Here is a 24,078-nt window from a genome sequence, read left to right as displayed (position 1 = left end):
CGTGTACATTAAGTTCGAAAACAATGCACGAAATCGGACGACGAAAGCCGTCGTGTAAAAATACACAGGGATGTAAATTTTAGGATTTATTATCGTAAATATTAGAAATCTGCTAGTATTCAGGTTTTGCTGTTGTCGATGAATGAATACGCTGCTTTTAAAATTTTAATTGCGCTTGTATTTCCATAAATAACCTAAAAAAATATGCACCATCTCGCACAGCGTCAGCCTGGAATTTTGTTTCATCCGATGATTCCCAGCACGATGATGTTGTACAGATGACCGTCACCAGGATCCTCGATTCGTCCCAGAACCATTATTTTTCGGTCAGCGTCACCTCCGCCTGACGAAAATTTCTCCGAAAAATCACTGCCGCTGCGAAAAATCTGATCTTGCTGCAATAGAGAGAAAACTAATTAATTACAACAGAATTCTTTTTTCAATGACATTTTTATGAACCTACCAGCTTTTGAAGGATTCTGGAAATGCTAGAGCTACGCCTACGACTCGTTTTCGAATAATTTTCTTATTTGTTCATACTTTGTATCCGACGCGTGCCACACAAGTTAAACATTTCCATTTAATTTTAAATCAAACATACAATTTTACACTGTTTGTGATATAAAATTCATTGACCGCTTGATCTTTACATCGCGGAATGTAAAATTATAGCAAAACAATGTATTTCTATTAACTTTTTGAAAAAAGACTAAAATTACATCAAAAGGATTTGAAAATTACATCGTCTCCGATTTACACTTGTAAAAAATTAGACTACTCGTGTTTTAGATTACGTATACTTTTAGAAATTTTTTGCTGTGTAGAGACAATATACAGTGCTTTGAAAATTCTTCTATTTATTTTTGTTTTAAACGGTGATTTTTTTTACAAAATAGTGTTTTTGTTTATGTTCCCAGCAAGTCCCAGCAAAATTTTTGCTATCATTTGAAAATTGATAACTTCAATAATCATGCGCAAAAGAACTCGCGCATTTTGGAAAATTTAAAGTTTGAAGATTAAAAATTTTGATAAATTTTTTCCACAAAAAAGTCATCTAGGGCTTCGTTTAATTTAAATTCAAGCTCAGTAGAATTTATGTTCTTTTTCGAATATTATCAAATGTTATTTAACTTTCATAAACAAATAAAAAAATTCTATATTTCTTTAAATTTTACAACTTTTGTAACCTGGATTATCTATCATGTCATGTAAAAGTTAGAAAATTGCTAATAGTAAATTATGAAAAATTACGAAAACGGTGAAAAATATATTAAATGATCTTGAAACCGCTTGATAAGTCAAAATAAACTTTTTTATTGATTTCATACCTAAAAACTACTTTTGGCCAACTTTTTCTTCTACGTACTCCTGTGTGCACCGGCAGAAAAATGATCCCCAAAATGACGCGGAAAGTTATTAACGTGAAATTTGTGAAAAAAAAATAGGTCTCTCAATTACAATCATTTTAGCTTCAATTTCCTTTTTGAACATTTTTGGAATAAAAAATAAATAAAATTTATGTTTATTTTGCACAAGATGTTACGGCGACTTTCACATCTTCCAGGGGGATAATCCACCTTTTTGCAGCTGTACCACTGTAAATTTATTAGAATTCAAAATTTACAAATGTTTTAGTCTCTTCTCGATTGTTATTACTTATGATCGATCGATCGATTGATCGGTTTTGAGGTTAGTTCTTTTTCTGTTGATGGTGTCTAGTAATCTACAAATTTAATAATTACTTTGCTATTTTTGTTAGAGAGCAAGCAACGCAAGATGAGTTTGTGGAAATCTAGGCAATCCATGGTTTTCCACTTTTTGCTATGTCATGTTAAATAAAATCATTCTTCATAAAGCTATTGAAGAAAACAGCCTTTAATTTACAAGACACAATAGTTTTTTGCGACGAGAATTGAGAATGTCTCCAGCGTTCGAAGGTAGACTTCTGCGGATACTCGAGAACCAAATCCGAATGCTAGAAGAATTCAGCCGGCAACGAAACGTTCCAGCTCAAACCACAGGCGAGGGATCCAGCCAAAAAAAATGGTCATTAGAATCCGGAAAATCCACGCCGGCAGAACCAGAGCAAATATGTGATCGAATTCCTGTCAAGTGGAATCCACGAATTCAACCACGATCCGGAAGCCGGAGTTACATTTGAAGCATGGTTTGCGAAATACGAGGACCTTTTCGAAGAAGATGCACGAGACCTGGACGATCCTGCTAAAGTCAGGCTCCTTCTCCGAAACCTTAGCACTGTAACTCATAAAAAATATGTGACACTAGCTGACCCGGTGTGCTTTCCTACACCTTCTAAAAATCAAAAAAATGTGTGAAAAAAATTTCATCATACATTTTTTCCTCGATATCTTTATAATGAGAGCTTTCACAATCAAATTGTTATTGGAATACAAAGAACCCGAATAGAATTATTCCGTGAAAAAACCATGAAGTTCATGTTCACATTACCATCATGGTTGGAACAATCATTTCTATGGTCCACGATACCGTGAATGCACATTGGAATTCTTAGTTTTCGACCATAAATTTCATCGTATTGACGAAAATAACCATGAAAAAGGGGTATTGTTATGCAGCGTGACCATGAAAAAAATGGCGATTTTCCATACATTCAGAAGTCAAAAAATATCAAGTTCATGGTAATAACAACTTCCATTTTTTCATAGTAAAACCATGAAAATCCATTTATTTTCATTGTTAACCCACTGAAATAAAAAAATCTGCTCGTAGTGGGATTTATTATTTACTAGCTGATTTTACCCGGCCCTGCTCGGGTTCATGTAAATAAATTTAATCAAAATGAGTCGTTTGGCTTTTCTAAACTTTAGAAGCTTTATATTCATCATTCTGAGAAATTTAACCGATTTTTGGTCATGTAATTTCAGTTTTTTTTTTAAATTTTTTTAATGAGATTATAAACTGTGTTTATTGTTTTCATGTTATTGGAAAACGTATAGATATTAGGTTTTCAATAAAAGAAATTTAACATGATTTCCCATGCATAAAATCCCATAACAAAAGACATTATTTTTACCCACCATTTTTTTTAGAAAGCTTAACACTAAACGTACCGGAGGCGGTCAAATGACGGTTTTTGAACTTTAAACAATGATTACGCCTTATATAATTGTTTTTTCGCAAATCTAACGACAGGACTATTTTTATTTTTGAAATGCAAGTATTTTTGCGTTTTTAAATTTTTTTTAAGTCTTACGGTTTTCGAATAACGCATGTGGTATACCTATTCATACCGCGAGCGGTCAAATGACGGCAAACACCGTTTTCGCTAAAACTCCCTTGTTTCTCAGCCGATTTCTACCAAATTTATAGTTTTGAAAAGCTTATAATTCGACTCAAATATGTTTCTCAGACAATTTTCAGCTACAATCAATAACTATAAAGTTATTTACAGTACAAGAAAAATTTTATGAAAAAACATGCTTCAGGAAAAAGATTGTAAATCAGCTATTTAGAGCTCAAAAAAAATTTCACTTAGTGCTTGAGAAAGCTGAAGTTAAAAGCTATATGTTGCACATATGGAACATTTTTTTTAAAATTTTCTAAGGTCATGGCCACAAAAAATGTAAAAAAGTTGTGTAAAACCCATACTTTTCAATCAATCAACCGCCAAAGCTGTTCCTGTTACAGTAGAAAATTTTGAAAAAGTGAAATGAAAAGTAGACGTAATTTGTCACATTTTGGCATCTTTAGATTTTTGAAATACGAAATACATAATTTATGACAACTTTTCAAAGGTAGCTGTTTTTCAAACATCAATTTGGATTTTCTAAGACAATTCCTACACCTAAGCTCAGCTTTCACTGGATTTTGAGTAAGTTAACGTAAGGTTTAGGCAATAAAACTATATGCAAAAGAAAGCTTATTTTATACTGGTTCTAGTGGTGTAACTGCATTGGCGGTGCAATGCTTGACAAAAATATGATAAATAAAACAGTGAACTAGTTTCTGAATTTTGAGAAGTCAGCACAAATTCTTGCTTGGCAGACGGGCGCAGTGGGTGGTAATATCTCAAAGCTATTTTGCACACGAAGACGGATGAAAAGAAACGAAAAAACAAACAAGCATTAGCTCAAATTTTCTAGTTTTACTTTCAGAAATATATTTATTATATTTTTGTAAAGCATTGCACCGCCAATGCAGTGACATCACTAGAACCGGCATGAAATTTGCTTTCTTTTGCATATAGTTATATTGCTGAAACTATACGTTAACGTACTCAAAACCCAGTGCAAAGCTGAATTTGGGTGTAGGGATTGTCTCAGAAAATCCAGATTCATAAAAAGTTTGCAAAACAACTACCTTTGAAATGCCGTCAAAAATTATGTATTTAGTATTTTAAAAATCTAAAGATGCCAAAACGTGACAAATTACGTCTACTTTTCAATTCACTTTTTCAAAATTTTCTACTGTAACAGGAACAGCTTTGGTGGTTGATTGATTGAAAAGTACGGGTTTTACGCAACTTTTTTACATTTTTTGTGGCCATGACCTTAGAAATTTTAAAAAAAAATGTTCCATATGTGCAACATATAGCTTCTAACTTCAGCTTTCTCAGGCACTAAGTGAAATTTTTTTTGAGCACTTAATAACTGATTTACAATCTTTTTCCTGAAGCATGTTTTTTCATAAATTTTTTCTTGTACTGTAAATAACTTTATAGTTATTGATTGTAGCTGAAAATTGTCTGAGAAACATATTTGAGTCGAATTATAAGCTTTTCAAAACTATAAATTTGGTAGAAATCGGTTGAGAAACAAGGGAGTTTTAGCGAAAACGGTGTTTGCCGTCATTTGACCGCTCGCGGTATGAATAGGTATATACAAAGTGTCGGTATGTTTAGTGTTAAATAGATATTTTTATCTTCAAATGATAAAACTGTTTTTTTTTTATCTTTCTCATCCGCCATCCAATAAAAATCTCTTTTGGAGATTATCCCACTATTCAAGATGTACCCCGTACATTGCTCACACACAAGACTCACTTTGCATTGTATTTGTGCTTTTTTTCGCTGTTTAATTTCACACTGTCTTATGTTCAGTTTTAATTAAATTGAATGTTCCACTAATAGTAATTTAAGTAATCAAGAACAAATCATTTCGGAACTGAAAACGTTCATTTTATAATATTATGATAAAGGTTTAATTTAAATTTTTCAATTCTTGGAAACAATTATCAAAATAATTATTGTTTAGAGTGACCACTGTAAAGATTTTTAGATTCTACTTGTTTGAAATCGCAGTAATGCACGGCTGTACAATAAGTTTTCTCAAAATTGGATGGTAGAATTGAACACATTGATGACCAATAATAACTCAAAAGTGATAAATTGATCAATGAAATTTAATTGTATAAAACTAAAAACTAAAGATTGAATTATATAATCAATTTTCAAATCCCTCGATTAAATTTCCCGACGGCTATCAAAGCGTTGCAATCGTAGCCTTCAACTTTTAACTCTGAATCTTATTAATTTTTCTTTCTCTAAGAGGAACTCTAAAAATATGAAAATGGTTGGTTCTAAAGCTGGATTTTATGAAAATCGGTCCATTAGCTTCCAGCACTTAGTCTGAATAGTTTTTCAGGTGAAGAAGTCAATTCTCTGTTAACTTTTCAGTTCACTGTATATTCATATAGTCTCTCAAAGCCCCCCAGCGGCGGTAGGGAGCACTTCGAAAACCACTCCATTTCAAGTCAATATATTCCTAACAGGCTAGTTGTATTTTTCAAACCAAAATGTAGGCTCTTTATTGCTTCCAAATATCTCGTACCGATAACACGTGCTTAAAACTGTAGAAGGAAAAAAGCCCGCCAAAACTATCCGCCATCAAATTTTCCATCAATAGCAGGCTTGGATTTGCTATCCAGTACACATGAACTCTGGCTGGATGGTTGCTTCTAATGCCCGGCCCATGGTGATGGTGAAAACAACCCCGCCAAAGGAAAAAAAATTGGTTCTGAAAAATGGGTGCCATGACTTTTGGTTTGTGGAAATAAAAACGAAAGTTGTATGGGAGGGTCCCTTTTCTCAAATGGGAGGGGCTCGAAACTATTACTAAAACCTTACCATGGTCCAAACACATAACTGTACCAAATTTCAGGCTGATCGGTTAAGTGGTGTGGATTTGTATAAGGTGCATACAAACATATATAGTCCAACTCATCTTTATATATTAGATTTTTTGTTTGTCATCATTTTTCTAGAATGTTTTGATTAAAAATAAATTAATTTATTTCATTTATTATTTATTATCAACACTTGATTCATACATCCCGGTTGATAATCCGGGTTTTTAGAAGAAAAAAATCACTATGATACACTTAATTGGCATTAATTTGATTGTTTTTTCATCACCTGCACTGCGACCGGCTGGCTACATCCCGCGCATCTATTCTCGGGAGACGGATCTGGCGCACATTCTAACCACAGGATGTGCGAATATATTCGCACGGGTTGTGCAATTGCATGCGCCCACGGCTGAAGCTGCTGAAACTACCTCTGCGAAACTCTGCAGCATGCTCTCTCCATCTGTATCTGGAAGAAAAAAAAAATACAAATAACTTTTAAGCCTTATGTAATATACTCCAGTACTCACCGCTATCACCATAATCCGTGCCGTCGCTTTCCGATCCCATTCTTTCACCTTCATTTCCAGCAAATCAGAAATTGTCCGGAATAACCCGGTTCCGACCGCAAGAAATGCAAAACATGGCGCCCAAATTTTCCATTAGGGTATTTCGGGGGAATATGCACCTGCTAAGGGAAACGACCGAGTATGCGGAATACATAAGCTGAACACCCGAATACATTGCAACATGTGTTTCGTATTTCTATCTTCTACTCATATTCTGTCAAAAATATCACTTTTTAATGTAAAAACTATGAGAATATTCGATTTTTTACAAACGCCTTCAAAAGCAACCTTTGAAATCATTGGATGTTAAACGCCCCAGTGTAAGCAAATGATGCTCCAAAACATTGGATCAAAACGACTCGAAAACGACACAATATTCACAGTGAAAAAAAAAAATTCTGTTATTTGATTCGGAAAAAAAGTGCAAAAAATGTGCAAAAAAGTGCAAAATTTTTTTGTACAAGTTTGTCTACACATAAAAACAAGTGGTTTTTTAACATTTCTCAATGAAAAAATGAAATTTTTTGAAATTCTTGACTGTATTTTGAACTGTGTCAGTTTCAACCAAATTTTTCTGCTGCTTTTGGCGACAAATTTAGATAACCGATTCGATTTTCTGTGCACGTTTTTTTACTCAAATCCAATCAAAAGTTATAACTATTATGCATCCTAATGATAATTTAGGACTAAGCAAAGAAGAAGATCGATATATCATTTCGATAATCGGTCTGTATTCATGGAAAACTGCACTCCAAAATTTAGAATAAAACACGTGGTTTTGTTTACATCTTACCGAACAGCACCTTGAGAGGAGGGCGATTTGTCCATACATTCATGGGGGCATTTTAATCGGATATTTGAATTTTAATATGTCTTCGGTTTACCATAAAACAACAATTTCCTACAGTTTTTCATCAATTGATAATTCAAATATATGATTTGAACTATCAATAAAATCAACGGTGAGGATGTTTTAAGCAATCATCTTGGTTTAAAAGCCTATTTCATTTGATAACTTTTTACAACTTATGTGATGGATAGCCACCTCAAAATTTAATTTAATTGTTATTCGTGTTTTACTGAATATCTGATAACCCTTTTTATTAAAATTACAAGGTATTGGTTTTAAGAACACATTTGTGTAAAAAGAATCCACTTAAAACTTCGCAAATCTTCAAAATTTATCAAAATATAGTCGCTGGCGTTTTACCCCGCAAGGGCATTATGGACAGAAGTACCCTACACGAAAAAATATGAAAATGTAAAAAGAGCTAAAGTTTACCGTTTTCCATTGTTCGGATTGTCATTTTACCTTAAAAAACACTGTTACATTGAAAATCACAAGAAGATTAATGAAACATGGTGATTAAAGTGGTTAATAAAGATTATGATGTTACGATGAAATTTATAGTTACATTAGAAATCATTGTTCGGTTATATTAAAACCACGGTCTTTGCTATTCGGGAAGATAAGATTCTCTGAAATAATTTTTTAACATGTTTCGAAATTGTATTTCAATAATGGTTTTAAATTTGATATTAATAACTCGTTTTTATTTTCCTTTCTTCCCTGCAATGTGGGAAGGGTTCACGAACTGCCACTTTCCTTCATCCAGTTTCTCCTCTGGAAGAAGGAGAGGTCTTGAATCTTAAAAAGAACCCTTTCATGTAAAATATGGTTTCTATAGCTTAAACAGTTTCAAAAACTATGTGGCTTGGTACTGTATGGAATCTCTCCTTTAAAAAAAATTGAAAAAATTTTCAAACTCGAGTTATACAAAAAATTGTGCGGAACTCCTTTTTCTTTCTCTCATCCCCCACTGAAAGGTGAAAAGGGTTTTTTTTAATAACAATAGAATCATTTCAAGTACACTTAAACTCTCCCCTGTAAAATTTGGGTAAATTAATTTGATGAGCTCTTCAATTTATCAAAACAAATGTGTGACACATCATTACTCTTTCGGGTCCCGTGAGGGGAACCAAATCATTTTGGAAATATTTCTTGTATTTAAATACTCTTCGGCAATTTGTTACCATCTGCTAGATTAGCCCTCGAGTTATTAAAATAAAATGTATGGTAGCTCCGCCTCCCCCTTCCTATCGAATCAGTGAAAGGGAGAACACGCCTTAAACAATCATAGAAAAAAATTCTACTCCAATACCCTCTGCTATTTTAATAAATAATTAGTTTTCGAGTGATCCAAAAATATTGAATGAAAAACTTCTTCCTCCTTCCCCTCTTCCTGCTGGAGAGAGGGAGAGGTCTCGAAACATAAAAAACATTTCTCGTACTTTAACCCGATCAGGAGGGAAAAACTAAATTATATCAAGATGAGATATTTTGAAACTTATATTTTTCCTATCTAAATGAGTTATTATTCAGTACTCGTAGGATGTTGAAATATCTCAAATTATATCAAAAAATCTATGCGATCATAGCTAAATTATATCAATTTTAGATATGCTCCTTACAAGATTATATCTCGTTCAGATAGCATAGTTTGATATTGGGCAGAACAAAACCTATCAATATTATAACTTATCAAGATATGAATGCTTCGAGAAAATTTTCTAGTGGAATGTCAATAAACCACATTATTTGCTTAAACCATACCCCATTTTTGGTTTCCCAAAACTGGGATTCAATTTTATGAATCTGTTGAGCGAAACTCATAAACGTACGGTTTGGGTCGTTGACTTCTATGTCCGTGTTTCAGAAAAAGTTGTACGTATATCAAAATAAGATATAATCTTTTTTTTAGGACAATCCGAAAAAAATCTTGATCATTGAAAATGAGCTCAACCCCATCCAAGTCTGTCAATCAGAATAAGATATAATTCAGATTGGAGAAACTTAAAATCGAAAATTTGTAGTACTTAATTATAACTGAATCAAATGTAAATATCTTGGTGAGATACGCTTAAGTTATTATTTTGATATGCTCTCCTGATCGGGAATATACTTCCATGATAAATTTAGTTTTTATGTTTGACAATTTCTCGAGTGATGCATGAAAGCAAGATCCCCTCCTCCCCTCCTCCCCTCCTGAAAGGACAGATGATTCCCAAAACTTCGGAGAAACTTGACTCGTAGCATTATACCTTCTGATGTGAAATTTGGATTCATTTGCATGATTATCTATAGAATAATGCATTAAATTGTATGTAAAAACCCCTCTCCCCCACTTTGTATTTCCCCAATCGAAGAGGGTGGAGCCCCTATTAATAATAGAAACAATTCTCATACCCAGGTAACCACCCATGTCAAATTTGGTTCCATTTCAGGGTGGCCACAGAACCGAAAAAACCGGGAAAAAACCGGGAATTTAGACCTAAAACCGGGAAAATTGACCAAAGGAAACCGCAATTCAGTTTTGGTTCCAAGATCAGGGATTCAATTCAAAATTCATAATTCTGTATTATAATTTAAATTTCCAAGACAAAAATGAACAGTTAAAAAAACATTAAATTCAAAAAGTCTTCTAATTTTTTTTCAAGTATCGCACATCATTATTCATTAAAAAAACACTATCAATCATTTAAAAACAAGCGAATCAAAGTTAAATTTTTGTTTCAAATTTAAATTATTTTCGAGAGTTAAACACGAGACAATCATCTTTACGCACGTCACGGTGTTTTTGTAGCTCAATAATAATAAATTTGACAAGTTGTGCTTTGAAAAATAACATTTTCCGATGATTGGTCATAATTTATCCAGAAAAATTCGAATTACACTTTTTAAAGCTTGGATATGTTGAAATTCCTTTGAAAATTTTCGAAAATCGTGACAACAATTTTCAAATCTAATCTTAGTAACACTGTTCAGAATTTTTACGAGCTTTTTTTATGAGGATGCAAATTCTTTAAAAATGTTAAAATCAGGGTTGGCATAATTCAACGGTCAACGGTAAAATGGTCCTTCAAACTCATTTGACTGTTCCTTAACGACCAGTCACTTCGTTTGCCAGTCATTCATTCCCCAGTCATTTGAAGCTAAAATAATAACCTAGTCAAGCAATCGCATTTCAACGACCGATGACGAAAAAGAAACGCATTTATTATTATTGTTACTCCTGCCAGCAAGCCCGTTTTCAGTTTTTTATTGCTATTGTTGCTCTCTGCCAGCAAGTCGTTCAATTAGTTGTACCTGCCGGCAGCAGCCGATCGAGAATGTGTAGGAGCTTCGCCAGTCGCATGACGGAGAAATGATGATTGTTGTCGTGCTTTATCCGTCATGCGAGTAGTGAGGCTCCGTCAGTTGAGTAAGGTGCCGGTCGTTTGATGAAAAAAAAAACTAGTCGGGTCAAGCGTTACGGGCGAAATTTACCAACCCTGGATTCAACATTGCATGGTACTTAAAATATACATATTTCTCGCGTGAGCTTTCATTACGTCGTATGAAACAAAAAAAAAACAAAGAGTTTTATTACGAAAAAAATACAAAAACTGACATAAACTAGTCGCAATTTCTTTTCATTTAGAATATTTGTAACCTGGACAACATATTCTAGATGTACAATACAAATTTTAAAATTGTTTTGATAACTTTTTCATCAGTTTTCTGTGAATTCTTTAGATGTTTCATACGACGTAATGAAAGCTCACGCGAGATTTGTGTTTCGAGTAAAATGTTTAAACAAAAAAAAAAAATTACGACATCATTGATTATTTTTATTTTTTTCTTTTTTATGGTACACGGCAACAAAATTTACGTTTTTCCGTTTGAAAGGGTTTAAGAGCTGATTTTGACTGATTTGAGGGCGACATATCCAAATATGCAGTTTGGTTTTTTTCCTGCTAGCTCTAGTTTTTGAAATTCAAGGAAGCAGAATGAATTTTAGAACTCTTCTAAGATACCTAAATCGAAGGTTTCAAATCAACGATCAACTTTTTCGAAGACCGCGAATAGTTTAAACTTCTGTGAAAACTGAGGCGTCCTTTAAGTTTATTCATCACAGTATGGTAAATTATGAGAATTAAAAGATATTTTGGATTCTTTTAAATTTAAAATTTAAAATTTTCCAATGCATAAGTCGAAAAATTCACAGTCTCCAACAAAGTTGTTAATGAAATTTGAATCTTTGATGTTAAATGCTCATAAATGTTCTGCAATGATGTCAAAAATAGTTATATTTTTTCTTTTATATTTTTAACACTATAGAAAATTTTTTCTAGTATTGTTTCTTTGAAACTAGAAATGCTTGGTAATGTATTAATCCTCTATCAAACGAAGGACAATAAATAGATTTCAAATCAGTTTTTGTTTTTTAAAGAGGGTTGTCGGTTTATTGATTGATTAAGCTCCAAACTTAGTAAAACCCAATAGCACTAAATTTGATAGAGTCTGATAAATTATTCGAATTCAAGACGGCAAAATCAATTTTTAAAACAATGGCTTTATTTATTGTAATCTGCATTTTATAACTAAGCTTAAAGTTTTAAAAAGAGTTATGTACACTGTTAAGTCTTCTTTAATTCAAAACTTTTAAACCTTTAAACTTCGTAACCTTTAAAATTGGTTTTTCATAAATCCTTAGAGTTAGCCTTAGCTTAGCATGTGTTTGCAAAATTTATAAGATTTGTTTGTAATTTCATTACTTTATCATTAACCAGAACAGTTATTTCTTCATAATTTAACCCCAAAAAACTGACTCAAAATAAAAATGTAAGTTGAACAATCAACAGTAACTTTTTTCACTGAAATAAAATCCATATTTTTCTGCAAAATGAAGCTATCCATCTTCTGAATGAACCATAAAAACGATTAATATTTTTTTTAATGAAAATATATTATTTTGCAAAAAAAAAGATCAGTGTAAATTATGTATGAAATTACTTTTTTTTAAATTATAAATATATTCTTCAATTATTTACAGAACTTAATCATGCTAAAAATATTTCTAAAGAAGTTCGAGACCATAAATGCAGTAGAGGATTTAGAATTTTTTCTTTAAAACATTTATGGCTACTACAAAAATTACATTGTTCCTTTTTAAATTTCATTCTAAATTTTCAAATTCAATTTTAAATCCAAATTTTATCTTAAACTTAAAATTCGTGGGTTCTAAAGTTGTTGTTTTTAAATTGAATAGTTATTTTAATTAATTTTTTTTATCAATTTTAACTGTAAAATTATAAATTACAATATTACAACGCTATGAAAATCGAAAATAAATGTTTCTAATTTTTATTGATTTACGATAATAAATTTAGATATCACAATTTTGAATTCTTTATGCATTTTGTTTAAATATTCATTTCACATTTGAAATTCCTTAATTTGAAATAAAAAAAACAATGGGTTTTTTATTTTTCTTTATCTCAAACTTTGATATACTTTGATAATCCCTAAAACTGTTAAATCAAGACGATGCAACTCGTTGTCCATATACTTTTTAAACTTTTAACTCAGAATTTAAAATAGATTATTTCCATGTTCTGCACTCAAAACTTAACGACATGCAAAACTACAAATTTCTGATCAAGTAGATTGTGGACTGCAGGCAAAAAAAAATAGGTATCGATAAATTATCGCTTTTCGATACAGTTTTCAGTGTCTGAAAGTTAACTGTGCTAAAACTCAATTGTTTAAAAAACAATAATAACATCGATTCCAATTTTTTTTTTCAAATTATTGGCATTTTTATTTAAAAAAAATCTTTACTGAATACTAAAGAAAATCTTTTTTAAAACTTGGCTGAAAACAGAAGAAAAGTTTTTCGGAAAAGGTTAGGGTAAATTGAGGTTATTATGAAACAAAGATTTTTCTTGTTTGGTCCTATCTGTCCATTAAGTGCAATTTTAAGTGTTGGCTATATTTCTAGATAAATCTAAACACTGCGTCTAGATAGGATTAATGGTTTTTTTTTTTCAGAATTTACCCTTAATTAGTTATGGGCAATTGTAAGATAGGAACAGGGTATCATGTCCTACAATCTCACATTTACAGAATTTTAGAAACTGATTAAGTTATGTATAACGGTTTGTTTTCGAGATCTTGATGATTATTGGTACATAATTAATCATGAAAGATAAGTTTAGATAATCAAAGAATGCCTAAAAACAAGTGCTCATAATTACCCCATATTTTGAAAAACATGGGAAAATTATAAATCATCCTTTGTGAATCAGTGAGATAAATTTTTAGTAAAAATTTATATTACACTTGAAGATGCATTTATTACTGAATGTAAAACCTCTGGAAAACACATTTTAACTGAATTTACTGTGAAAAGAGAGTTACATGATTAAACGCCCTCAGAACAATTTCGAATATTCTCAGAGACGTGGATTAAGCGACCTGTAGTAACACTCTCGGTATCTGTAACTTATGAAAAAATGGTAGAATGTCACATGACGAATGATTGATTGAAAAGTCCTGACACACCATTTTTTAATTTTTTTGTAAACGTAACTTAAAAAGGATTTTTTTAAATTATTTTAAGAAAATGTGATGAAAAGCTGAAAATAGGATCGTGTTCTTCTAAGTATTCAATGATTTGAAACAACCAAATCAATGAAATATATTGGAAATTTTGCTATGTCCCGACGAGAGTGGACAATAAAAGCCTGGAAAACCTTGAAATTTTGACCGGGAAAACCGAGAAAAAACCGAGAATTTCAAAATGAAAATGTTGAGGCCCCCCTGCTTAATTTTTGTAATTTTTGTAAATTTTGTTATTTTTGTAATTTTTGTAATTTTTGTAATTTTTGTAATTTTTGTAATTTTTGTAATTTTTGTAATTTTTGTAATTTTTGTAATTTTTGTAATTTTTGTAATTTTTGTAATTTTTGTAATTTTTGTAATTTTTGTAATTTTTGTAATTTTTGTAATTTTTGTAATTTTTGTAATTTTTGTAATTTTTGTAATTTTTGTAATTTTTGTAATTTTTGTCATTTTTGTAATTTTTGTAATTTTTGTAATTTTTGTAATTTTTGTAATTTTTGTAATTTTTGTAATTTTTGTAATTTTTGTAATTTTTGTAATTTTTGTAATTTTTGTAATTTATGTAATTTTTGTAATTTTTGTAATTTTTGTCATTTTTGTCATTTTTGTCATTTTTGTCATTTATGTCATTTTTGTCATTTTTGTCATTTTTGTCATTTTTGTCATTTTTGCCATTTTTGTCATTTTTGTCATTTTTGTCATTTTTTGTCATTTTTTGTCATTTTTGTCATTTTTGTCATTTTTGTCATTTTTGTCATTTTCGTCATTTTCGTCATTTTTGTCATTTTTGTCATTTTTGTCATTTTTGTCATTTTGGTCATTTTTGTCATTTTTGTCATTTTTGTCATTTTTGTCATTTTTGTCATTTTTGTCATTTTTGTCATTTTTGTCATTTTTGTCATTTTTGTCATTTTTGTCATTTTTGTCATGTTGGTCATGTTGGTCATTTTTGTCATTTTTGTCATTTTTGTCATTTTTGTCATTTTTGTCATTTTTGTCATTTTTGTCATTTTTGTCATTTTTGTCATTTTTGTCATTTTTGTCATTTTTGTCATTTTTGTCATTTTTGTCATTTTTGTCATTTTTGTCATTTTTGTCATTTTTGTCATTTTTGTCATTTTTGTCATTTTTGTCATTTTTGTCATTTTTGTCATTTTTGTCATTTTTGTCATTTTTGTCATTTTTGTCATTTTTGTCATTTTTGTCATTTTTGTCATTTTTGTCATTTTTGTCATTTTTGTCATTTTTGTCATTTTTGTCATTTTTGTCATTTTTGTCATTTTTGTCATTTTTGTCATTTTTGTCATTTTTGTCATTTTTGTCATTTTTGTCATTTTTGTCATTTTTGTCATTTTTGTCATGTTGGTCATGTTGGTCATTTTTGTCATTTTTGTCATTTTTGTCATTTTTGTCATTTTTGTCATTTTTGTCATTTTTGTCATTTTTGTCATTTTTGTCATTTTTGTCATTTTTGTCATTTTTGTCATTTTTGTCATTTTTGTCATTTTTGTCATTTTTGTCATTTTTGTCATTTTTGTCATTTTTGTCATTTTTGTCATTTTTGTCATTTTTATCATTTTTGTCATTTTTGTCATTTTTGTCATTTTTGTCATTTTTGTCATTTTTGTCATTTTGGTCATTTTTGTCATTTTTGTCATTTTTGTCATTTTTGTCATTTTTGTCATTTTTGTCATTTTTGTCATTTTTGTCATTTTTGTCATTTTTGTCATTTTTGTCATTTTTGTCATTTTTGTCATTTTTGTCATTTTTTTCCCGCCAAGACTGCAACACGATTGAACTTTAAAAAAAAAAATTATTGCGGTCTAAAGATAGTATTTAAGCCACAATTTATCGTATCAAACACAATAATGTACTTGGTGTATTCGTCAATACTATTTTTGATATTTGCTTTTTTACAGTTGGACCAATCTTCTTGAAATCTTGTTGTTCACATGTTTTTCGATAAGTTTTCTTCTTGTACGTCTATCTAATTCGTTTCAGCTAATGTGGAGATCGTAACCCTTTCAGGATCTACCATCCAGAACATAAGAGTCCTACAGTTCTGTACCTGTGATTTTAGCATTTGTAACGCAAGGTCTTATCTTTTATTAAGTTTGAATGGACGAAAATTTTCATTTCGGCTGATTCCTGATTCGGCTGAATTCACTGCTTCTTTTTTTTTGCAAAAATCTCAGGGAAGACTATCGAGTAGTTTTTTAAACTTTTTTTAGACACCTTCAGCTCTTCCTGAGATCAAGTGCGAAGTTGGAAAAGTCGAAAAATCTTGCTGGCTAAAACAGGAATATACCTGTGTATCTGGTGAACAAAAATTATTCATTGATGAATATTTAATAAGATGGAAATAAATGCGTTATTGTATGTTTCTGGTAAGTATTCAACGAGGATTTCAATTATTAAACCATTGTTCAGATTTTCCCCACCCTGTGAGTGAACAAAAAAATTGTTCGAAAATCAATTAAAAATCCCCATTTGTTTTCCAATTTTTTTTCCTTCAGTACTGCTGAACAAAATACACCATTTAAGTATAATCGTGGGCTGACATTGCAGAAATATTTCGAAACCAGCCGGAAAACCGCACTCGTTATTCGAAGTTTAACGATATCTGAATAATATAAATCAGCACCCCGCAGCTCGTCACAAAACGAGAATCAATCACGTCTCGTCGACTTTCGAGAGCTCAAAATCGGAACCCGGCTACCGGTAACTGCCAGGTTAATATTTTCCGCTCCCCGAGGTTTCCATTCATGAAAACGAGAGAGAATCAGAAGTTGTGGGCAACCGAGGGAGTAATAAAGTTAATCTTTACCTGTAACGAATTTCTCCGGATGCAGTTATCGTTGTAACGGACGCTGTTTCCGCTGCCTTTGAATCGGGTTCGCTTGGATTGCATCATCGACCGGGCCCGGAGCTGCAAAGTAAGCACAATGCAAGCAAAAACAACAGTTGCAGTTATATGTTGGTATGTTTATTGAAAGGTAGGACGACAAGTTACAATATGACACGATATGGCAAGTAGGTAAATGGAACTGTTGGAAAATTGGTAATTGGTAGTTGCTGCGGTAACTCCCACAACACAACAGCCATCGCCACCCTTTGGCACTTTCAGACAATTGCAATTCATAAATAAAGCGATTGCGGTGAAAGACTAAAGGTGGGTGGGTGGCATAAAGTGAATGGAGCTACCTTTTGGGCTCCCTACCGAGTTTCTAGTATGTGGGGATATTGTTGTTTCTCCTAGTCTAGAGTTGCAGACGATGATGGCGTGAACTTGCACTTTCCGGTAATTGGGGGAGACGTTCGGTTATTCTCTTCTAGACTCGCATGTGTGACTGCTTTTGAATGAGTTGTAGAAATAGTACTTGAGATTTTGACTAATATCTTGCAAGAAAACTGTGTAGTGATTTGAACCTTACTTGCTTTCTTTCAATTGGAAAACTTTGTTTGTCGAACAAAAATCATTGGCAAAACACTAACTCAAGTGGCTCCAGAGAGTAAAATTTTATTGATTAATTTGCAACTTTGCCTAAACCCACTATAAATTCCAGAAGACTCATTATAAATACGAATCTATTTATTCTTTAAATATTTTCATCAAAAGCTATCAAAAACCAAAGGTGGCTCCAGAGAAAAAACAAATTTCAAACTACTTCATAATAAATAATTTGAATTCGTAATCCTATTTTTGTAGCAAGGTTTTCCTTCATTGCAAACAATATTTCTGAATTCAAATTGTTTTCAAGAACGGTATTGCGATAATTGTGCATGTCAGGCTTCAGATATCTCTCTGGAGCCACCAGAAGGGGGCTCTTTAACCCTCTACTGCATGCAATATGAATCCGTTGAGAAAAAAAATTCGCCAACGGAAATAGATTTGTTGACCTTTGAATAAGCAATTGCTTAAAAAAAAAGTTTTCATTGTTTAAACAGTGTAAAAAATAAAATAAAAAATTTCAAGTTTAACGTATAATATTTCTGATTATATTATCAAAATTGTCAAAATTGTCAAAATTGTCAAAATTGTCAAAATTGTCAAAATTGCCAAAATTGTCAAAATTGTCAAAATTGTAAAAATTGTAAAAATTGTGTTAACTGTCAAAATTGTCTTAATTGTTAAAATTGTCAAAATTGTCCAAATTGTCAAAATTGTCAAAATTGTCAAAATTGTCAAAATTGTCAAAATTGTCAAAATTGTCAAAATTGTCAAAATTGTCAAAATTGTCAAAATTGTCAAAATTGTCAAAATTGTCAAAATTGTCAAAATTGTCAAAATTGTCAAAATTGTCAAAATTGTCAAAATTGTCAAAATTGTCAAAATTGTCAAAATTGTAAAAATTGTCAAAATTGTCAAAATTGTCAAAATTGTCAAAATTGTCAAAATTGTCAAAATTGTCAAAATTGTCAAAATTGTCAAAATTGTCAAAATTGTCAAAATTGTCAAAATTGTCAAAATTGTCAAAATTGTCAAAATTGTCAAAATTGTCAAAATTGTCAAAATTGTCAAAATTGTCAAAATTGTCAAAATTGTCAAAATTGTCAAAATTGTCAAAATTGTCAAAATTGTCAAAATTGTCAAAATTGTCAAAATTGTCAAAATTGTCAAAATTGTCAAAATTGTCAAAATTGTCAAAATTGTCAAAATTGTCAAAATTGTCAAAATTGTCAAAATTGTCAAAATTGTCAAAATTGTCAAAATTGTCAAAATTGTCAAAATTGTCAAAATTGTCAAAATTGTCAAAATTGTCAAAATTGTCAAAATTGTCAAAATTGTCAAAATTGTCAAAATTGTCAAAATTGTCAAAATTGTCAAAATTGTCAAAATTGTCAAAATTGTCAAAATTGTCAAAATTGTCAAAATTGTCAAAATTGTCAAAATTGTCAAAATTGTCAAAATTGTCAAAATTGTCAAAATTGTCAAAATTGTCAAAATTGTCAAAATTGTCAAAATTGTCAAAATTGTCAAAATTGTCAAAATTGTCAAAATTGTCAAAATTGTCAAAATTGTCAAAATTGTCAAAATTGTCAAAATTGTCAAAATTGTTAAAATTGTCAAAATTGTCAAAATTGTCAAAATTGTCAAAATTGTCAAAATTGTCAAAATGGTCAAAATTGTCAAAATTGACAAAATTGACAAAATTGACAAAATTGACAAAATTGACAAAATTGACAAAATTGACAAAATTGACAAAATTGACAAAATTGACAAAATTGACAAAATTGACAAAATTGACAAAATTGACAAAATTGACAAAATTGACAAAATTGACAAAATTGACAAAATTGACAAAATTGACAAAATTGACAAAATTGACAAAATTGACAAAATTGACAAAATTGACAAAATTGACAAAATTGACAAAATTGACAAAATTGACAAAATTGACAAAATTGATAAAATTGACAAAATTAACAAAATTGACAAAATTGACAAAATTGACAAAATTGACAAAATTGACAAAATTGACAAAATTGACAAAATTGACAAAATTGTCAAAATTGTCAAAATTGTATAAATTTGTATATTCAAGTTCACAAATTTTACAAGCCACGCAGTTAAGCTTCATTTTGAAAACAGTTGACTGAAACTAGTGTTCGAATGGTTTTATTTTGCTTCTTATGTATTTGAATCAAAAATTTATTTATGAAAAATCTAAAATTTTTCACTGGAGCCACCATTTTTAGTTTAAAAAAAATACAATTTTTCACATAAGTCTCAAACAAATGTGCGCGTATACTAGTTCCATGCAATGGAAGATTTGTTTTGATGTGATACAGTTCAGCATAAATAAGTCTACGACACGCACAGTAAATGCTTTCTCTCTGGAGCCACTTGCTTAAAAAAAAATGCCATAGTGGATTTGTTAAAAAAATGTAAAAAGTTTTAAATGTTGCTCTGGAACTACTTTAGCAAATTTCAGTTAAACTATTGACTTGAATTTTAAATGGTGGCTCCAGAGATTTTTTTTAAATTGTACTACAGATTTTTTATGATTTGAACAATAGGTAAATCTTTGCTTTTCAAGGAATGATATTTTTCTTGTGCAGTGCCATTAGTAACAAAAAAAAACTACCTTAGAGTCCCTAACTTTTAAATAAGGCTGAGTGCTGAGCATGTTTGCTAGCAACTTGCGGAAATAATCAGTTCGTCAAGAGCCTTAAATGATCGGGATTCGCAATTCAGATTCAGTAACTTTTCGAGAAAAAAATACTCTAAACTAGGATTCCATCGAAAGGCGAAGAATAGAAGCAGTCAATATTTGCCTCGATAGCGAATCGATCTCCTGGGGTAGACTTCCTGGAATGCCATCCACCTGATGCATGCTGATGGTGACGATGCGCCTATACAATGCATATTCGTAGTAGGAGAGTGTCTGATTTAAAATGTCATTGTTATCGCATATTTTTGTTGCCATCGTCCGAACGAGGCATTGAAGGGCTCACAATTTATGCTGCAGCGTCCGCATCGGTCCGTTATTGTGTCGGCAATTTCCACTATTCATGAATAAATTCTATCCGCCGCCTCATACTATTCAAAGTTGCTGTTGCACTACTGTTTGCCATCGTCATGGAGCGGTAAACACTTGGCAATTCAACGCAACCGAAGCGAGATGCGAGGGTCGGATTCAGCATTGCTTTGCCATGCTTTGTATCGATTCATTGTGTTTTGGTTTGTTATTCCTAAGAATTTCATAGAAATACTGCCGGCTTTAGATTGGTTGGCATAGTTTAATCTGCATTGTCGAATCCTGAATGACAAAGAATTATGTCAAACTGTCGTATCATTGTCAGAAAGTTGAAAAGTCGACAAATCTGAGCTTAGCTTTTGAGTGAGAAAAATATTAAAAACTGAAATTGAACTTGCAGACTTGCTTCACTTTTTTTTAAATATTAAAATTGTAGTTCATCTTCTGTTTTTTCTCCACTGAGCAATTGGAATGGAGTACCATTCCATGTATGTAATCGTTTCAGTATCATCACTTTCAAAACATCAGTTCTTCAACTCCATTGGACTTTGTCAGGGAAAAAATTCAGTTTAATCATAAGATTTATGTTAATTTCTTAATGACAAGAAACTTTCTTAAATTTCTTTTAGAATAACAATTCTAAACTTTCATCATTATCAAGGATGAAGAAATTGAAGAGAATACAATACACAAAACTGAACCCAGCTATACAAAAAATCAAAATATAAAAAATGACTTTTTCCGCTCACCGCCCCCTTTCGCCAAATGTCTGAACTCAACGTCCTTCCCTCCTTTTTTTTGATTCCAGTAAGATTTTGGGAAAACCCCTGAACAACCAATTAAATTTCCAAAAGATCAACATGACAAAAAAAATATACCTCTAGATTGGTTAACAAAAATTTCTAACAGATTTTGGTATTGGAAATATGAAAGAAAAAGCAAACTGTTTTTTCCTAAAATTCAAGTTTGTACTTAAAACTATACAATTTCAATAAAGTTTTTTTGTTTTTCTGTCTAGGTTAGGTAATCATGTTTTAAACGATTTCAAATAGATGAATCCAGAAATTTTTATGAACCCTGTTATGGATAGTGCTGTTTTAAAACAACACTAATTAAAATCCAAATACCTCGGAAACGCTAGAATATCTTTGAGTTAGGCCAAAGCAAACTAAAAATTCTTTTCTTGACACCCCCTCCCCCTAGATTTTCCCGAAAATCCCAGATGCCTTCCCAAAACTAGAATATCGAAATAAGAACTTGAAAAATAAAATATTGAAATATAAATATATCTATTCCATTCTATTTTTGTTTATTTTAAGAGGATTTTAACCTTTCCAGTCATTCGTCCTCTGATCAATAAATATATCTAGAATAGTTCATCTCTTACTTAAGTTAAGGAGCAACCTAGAGTAAGCATTCGAAGGAGTTTTCTCGCATTTTGCGGGCTGCGAATATCAAGATTTCAAAGAATCGAAAAAATTAAGAAGAATATGAAGAAAATCACCTCAAATTTCAATTTTTTTTCTCATCGAAAATTCCAAAATTATTTTTTTTTGAAAATTATTTTCCAAATTTAATGGACCATAACTTTTATAATATTCAAAACAATGACTTCTAACGTGTTCAGTTGGGTTGTTCGAATTAAAATGTTAATATTCCACTGAACCAATAACTGCTATTCTAATTTAAAAAAAAGTCATTCATTACAGGGTTAATACGTTTACTTTATAAGTAATGGTAACTGCACTAAAACAGCAGCTAATTTTGCCGAACCTAGCTCACAGCGCTAAGAAGGAACAGAAAAGCTCTAAAGCTATTGTTGAATATAATTTTGACAAGTTGTAGTGCTTATGGTTTCTTGGGTTAAACTTTAACATTTTTTGACAGGAATGTTAAAAATATGCAAATTATGAATATATTCACGTTTACTTAATTGAACTTTGAGTCTTTTTGGTTTCTGAGTTTTACCCGGGCAATATCTGAGTTAATATCGGGTATTATTATAATTTTTCTCTTTCCAATAATTATTATTGAAATTTCCGTTGGTTAATAAATTCTTAACCCCTTTTTCTCTCCTTTTTTTTGTTTATAAAATCTGTAAAAAAATCTGTAGTTGCTTTTATTAGACCAATCCACAGTACTGAGTTCCTTTGTTGAATGTCCATACCATTTTAGACATGAAATTCGGGTCGAAATATTTTCAACTGATTTATCCTAAATTTCATCCTCTACTGAAGTAAATATCCTGAATTCAGCCTATCATTTTTCAAAAGATCATTCTCGATTTTTTTATCATAAAAACGATCTCATAGTTGAGTTGCTAATATCATTGAGTGATTCTCTCAACATGAATATTTCTTTGTTTTTAATCTTATCTTTTTCCAGATTCAATTCATTGAGAAATTCAAGTCTCGTGCTGTTTCTTCAGTTACTGAAGTTTAGTTATGTGGTTTTCCTGAATATTGAGAACTCAGGATCTTTGTTTAATATACGAATAAATTTGGTTTCCTTATCTGACTTTTTTCAATGATAATTGATTCTGTGTTTTAAACATTTAATCTCTGTTCTGAATTTTCTTTCAATCGATCATTTTTGCACTTATTACCCCTTTGGCTTTGAGGGCATCTAATGAAACTTAATATTTAGAATAACAACTAGATAACTGAATCAAAGCAATCGAAAGATTCCTTTTAATCCAACCACGGTAAATGAAAAGGTCAGATATCGATATTACGATAGCAACTTACTATCTCCTTTAGTGAGCGTTTTCGATTGAAGAATATAGTTAGTATGTTGCTATCGATATACCGGTATCTGAACTTTTCATTTACCTTGGTTGAATTACATAAAAGGAATCTTTTGAATGCTTCGTATCAGTTGAACATTCAAACAAGTAGGCTCACAACTCACAACACAATATAATTAGATAAACGCACTTCTGGATAGGAGAGAGTCTCCTCTACAATGTGGCAAATTTTCAGAGATACTGATTTTTTTCTTGAAATTATTCTAAACAAGACACCATGCCAAAATTAAAACATGATGATTGGCAGCAAGATTGTAAAAAAAACTGCTTTCATAACAGAGAGAATCTCAAATTTTGATCTTTCAACACAAGATGATGATAATGCCAATAATGACATCAAAGTTTATAAATAAAAAAAAATTACAAAAATTAGAGAATCTTTCAAATTTGTTTTTTTTCTGTAAAATCTATGACCTAAGACACGGATTCTATGGCAAAATCTACCTTCTAATGGTTCAAAATATCACAGAACTAAAATTTTGAAATCTTTTTCGAGTTGTTCCATGTTTTGGAAAAAATTTGAACCCTAAAATCGATTAAATTGATGTTTAGTGAAACTATTTAAACCAATAATTGAATTTATTTCGATCTTCAATAAAGAAGCCAAGCTAAATACATAAGACCGTTGCCAAAAATGACTTTTTGCTCCCATACGTTTTTTCGATGCCT

The 24,078-nt window shown here is 30.9% G+C and overlaps 1 protein-coding gene across 1 annotated transcript in view; it reads right to left on the bottom strand.

The window, feature by feature from the left end:
* LOC129756435 (neuropeptide SIFamide receptor-like) overlaps positions 1-24,078 on the bottom strand; it is a 328,841-nt gene that overhangs the window by 6,933 nt on the left and 297,830 nt on the right. Inside the window, exon 10 of the mRNA XM_055753311.1 lies at positions 16,949-17,050. Within this exon, the coding sequence (XP_055609286.1) occupies positions 16,949-17,050 (102 nt within the window). The remainder of the gene's footprint in view (positions 1-16,948; positions 17,051-24,078) is intronic.

This window comes from Uranotaenia lowii, chromosome 3 (genome assembly GCF_029784155.1).
Source record: "Uranotaenia lowii strain MFRU-FL chromosome 3, ASM2978415v1, whole genome shotgun sequence".
NCBI lineage: Eukaryota > Metazoa > Arthropoda > Insecta > Diptera > Culicidae > Uranotaenia > Uranotaenia lowii.
The sequence above is the reverse complement of the archived record's forward strand: the minus strand, read 5'-3'. Positions and strand labels throughout refer to the sequence as shown.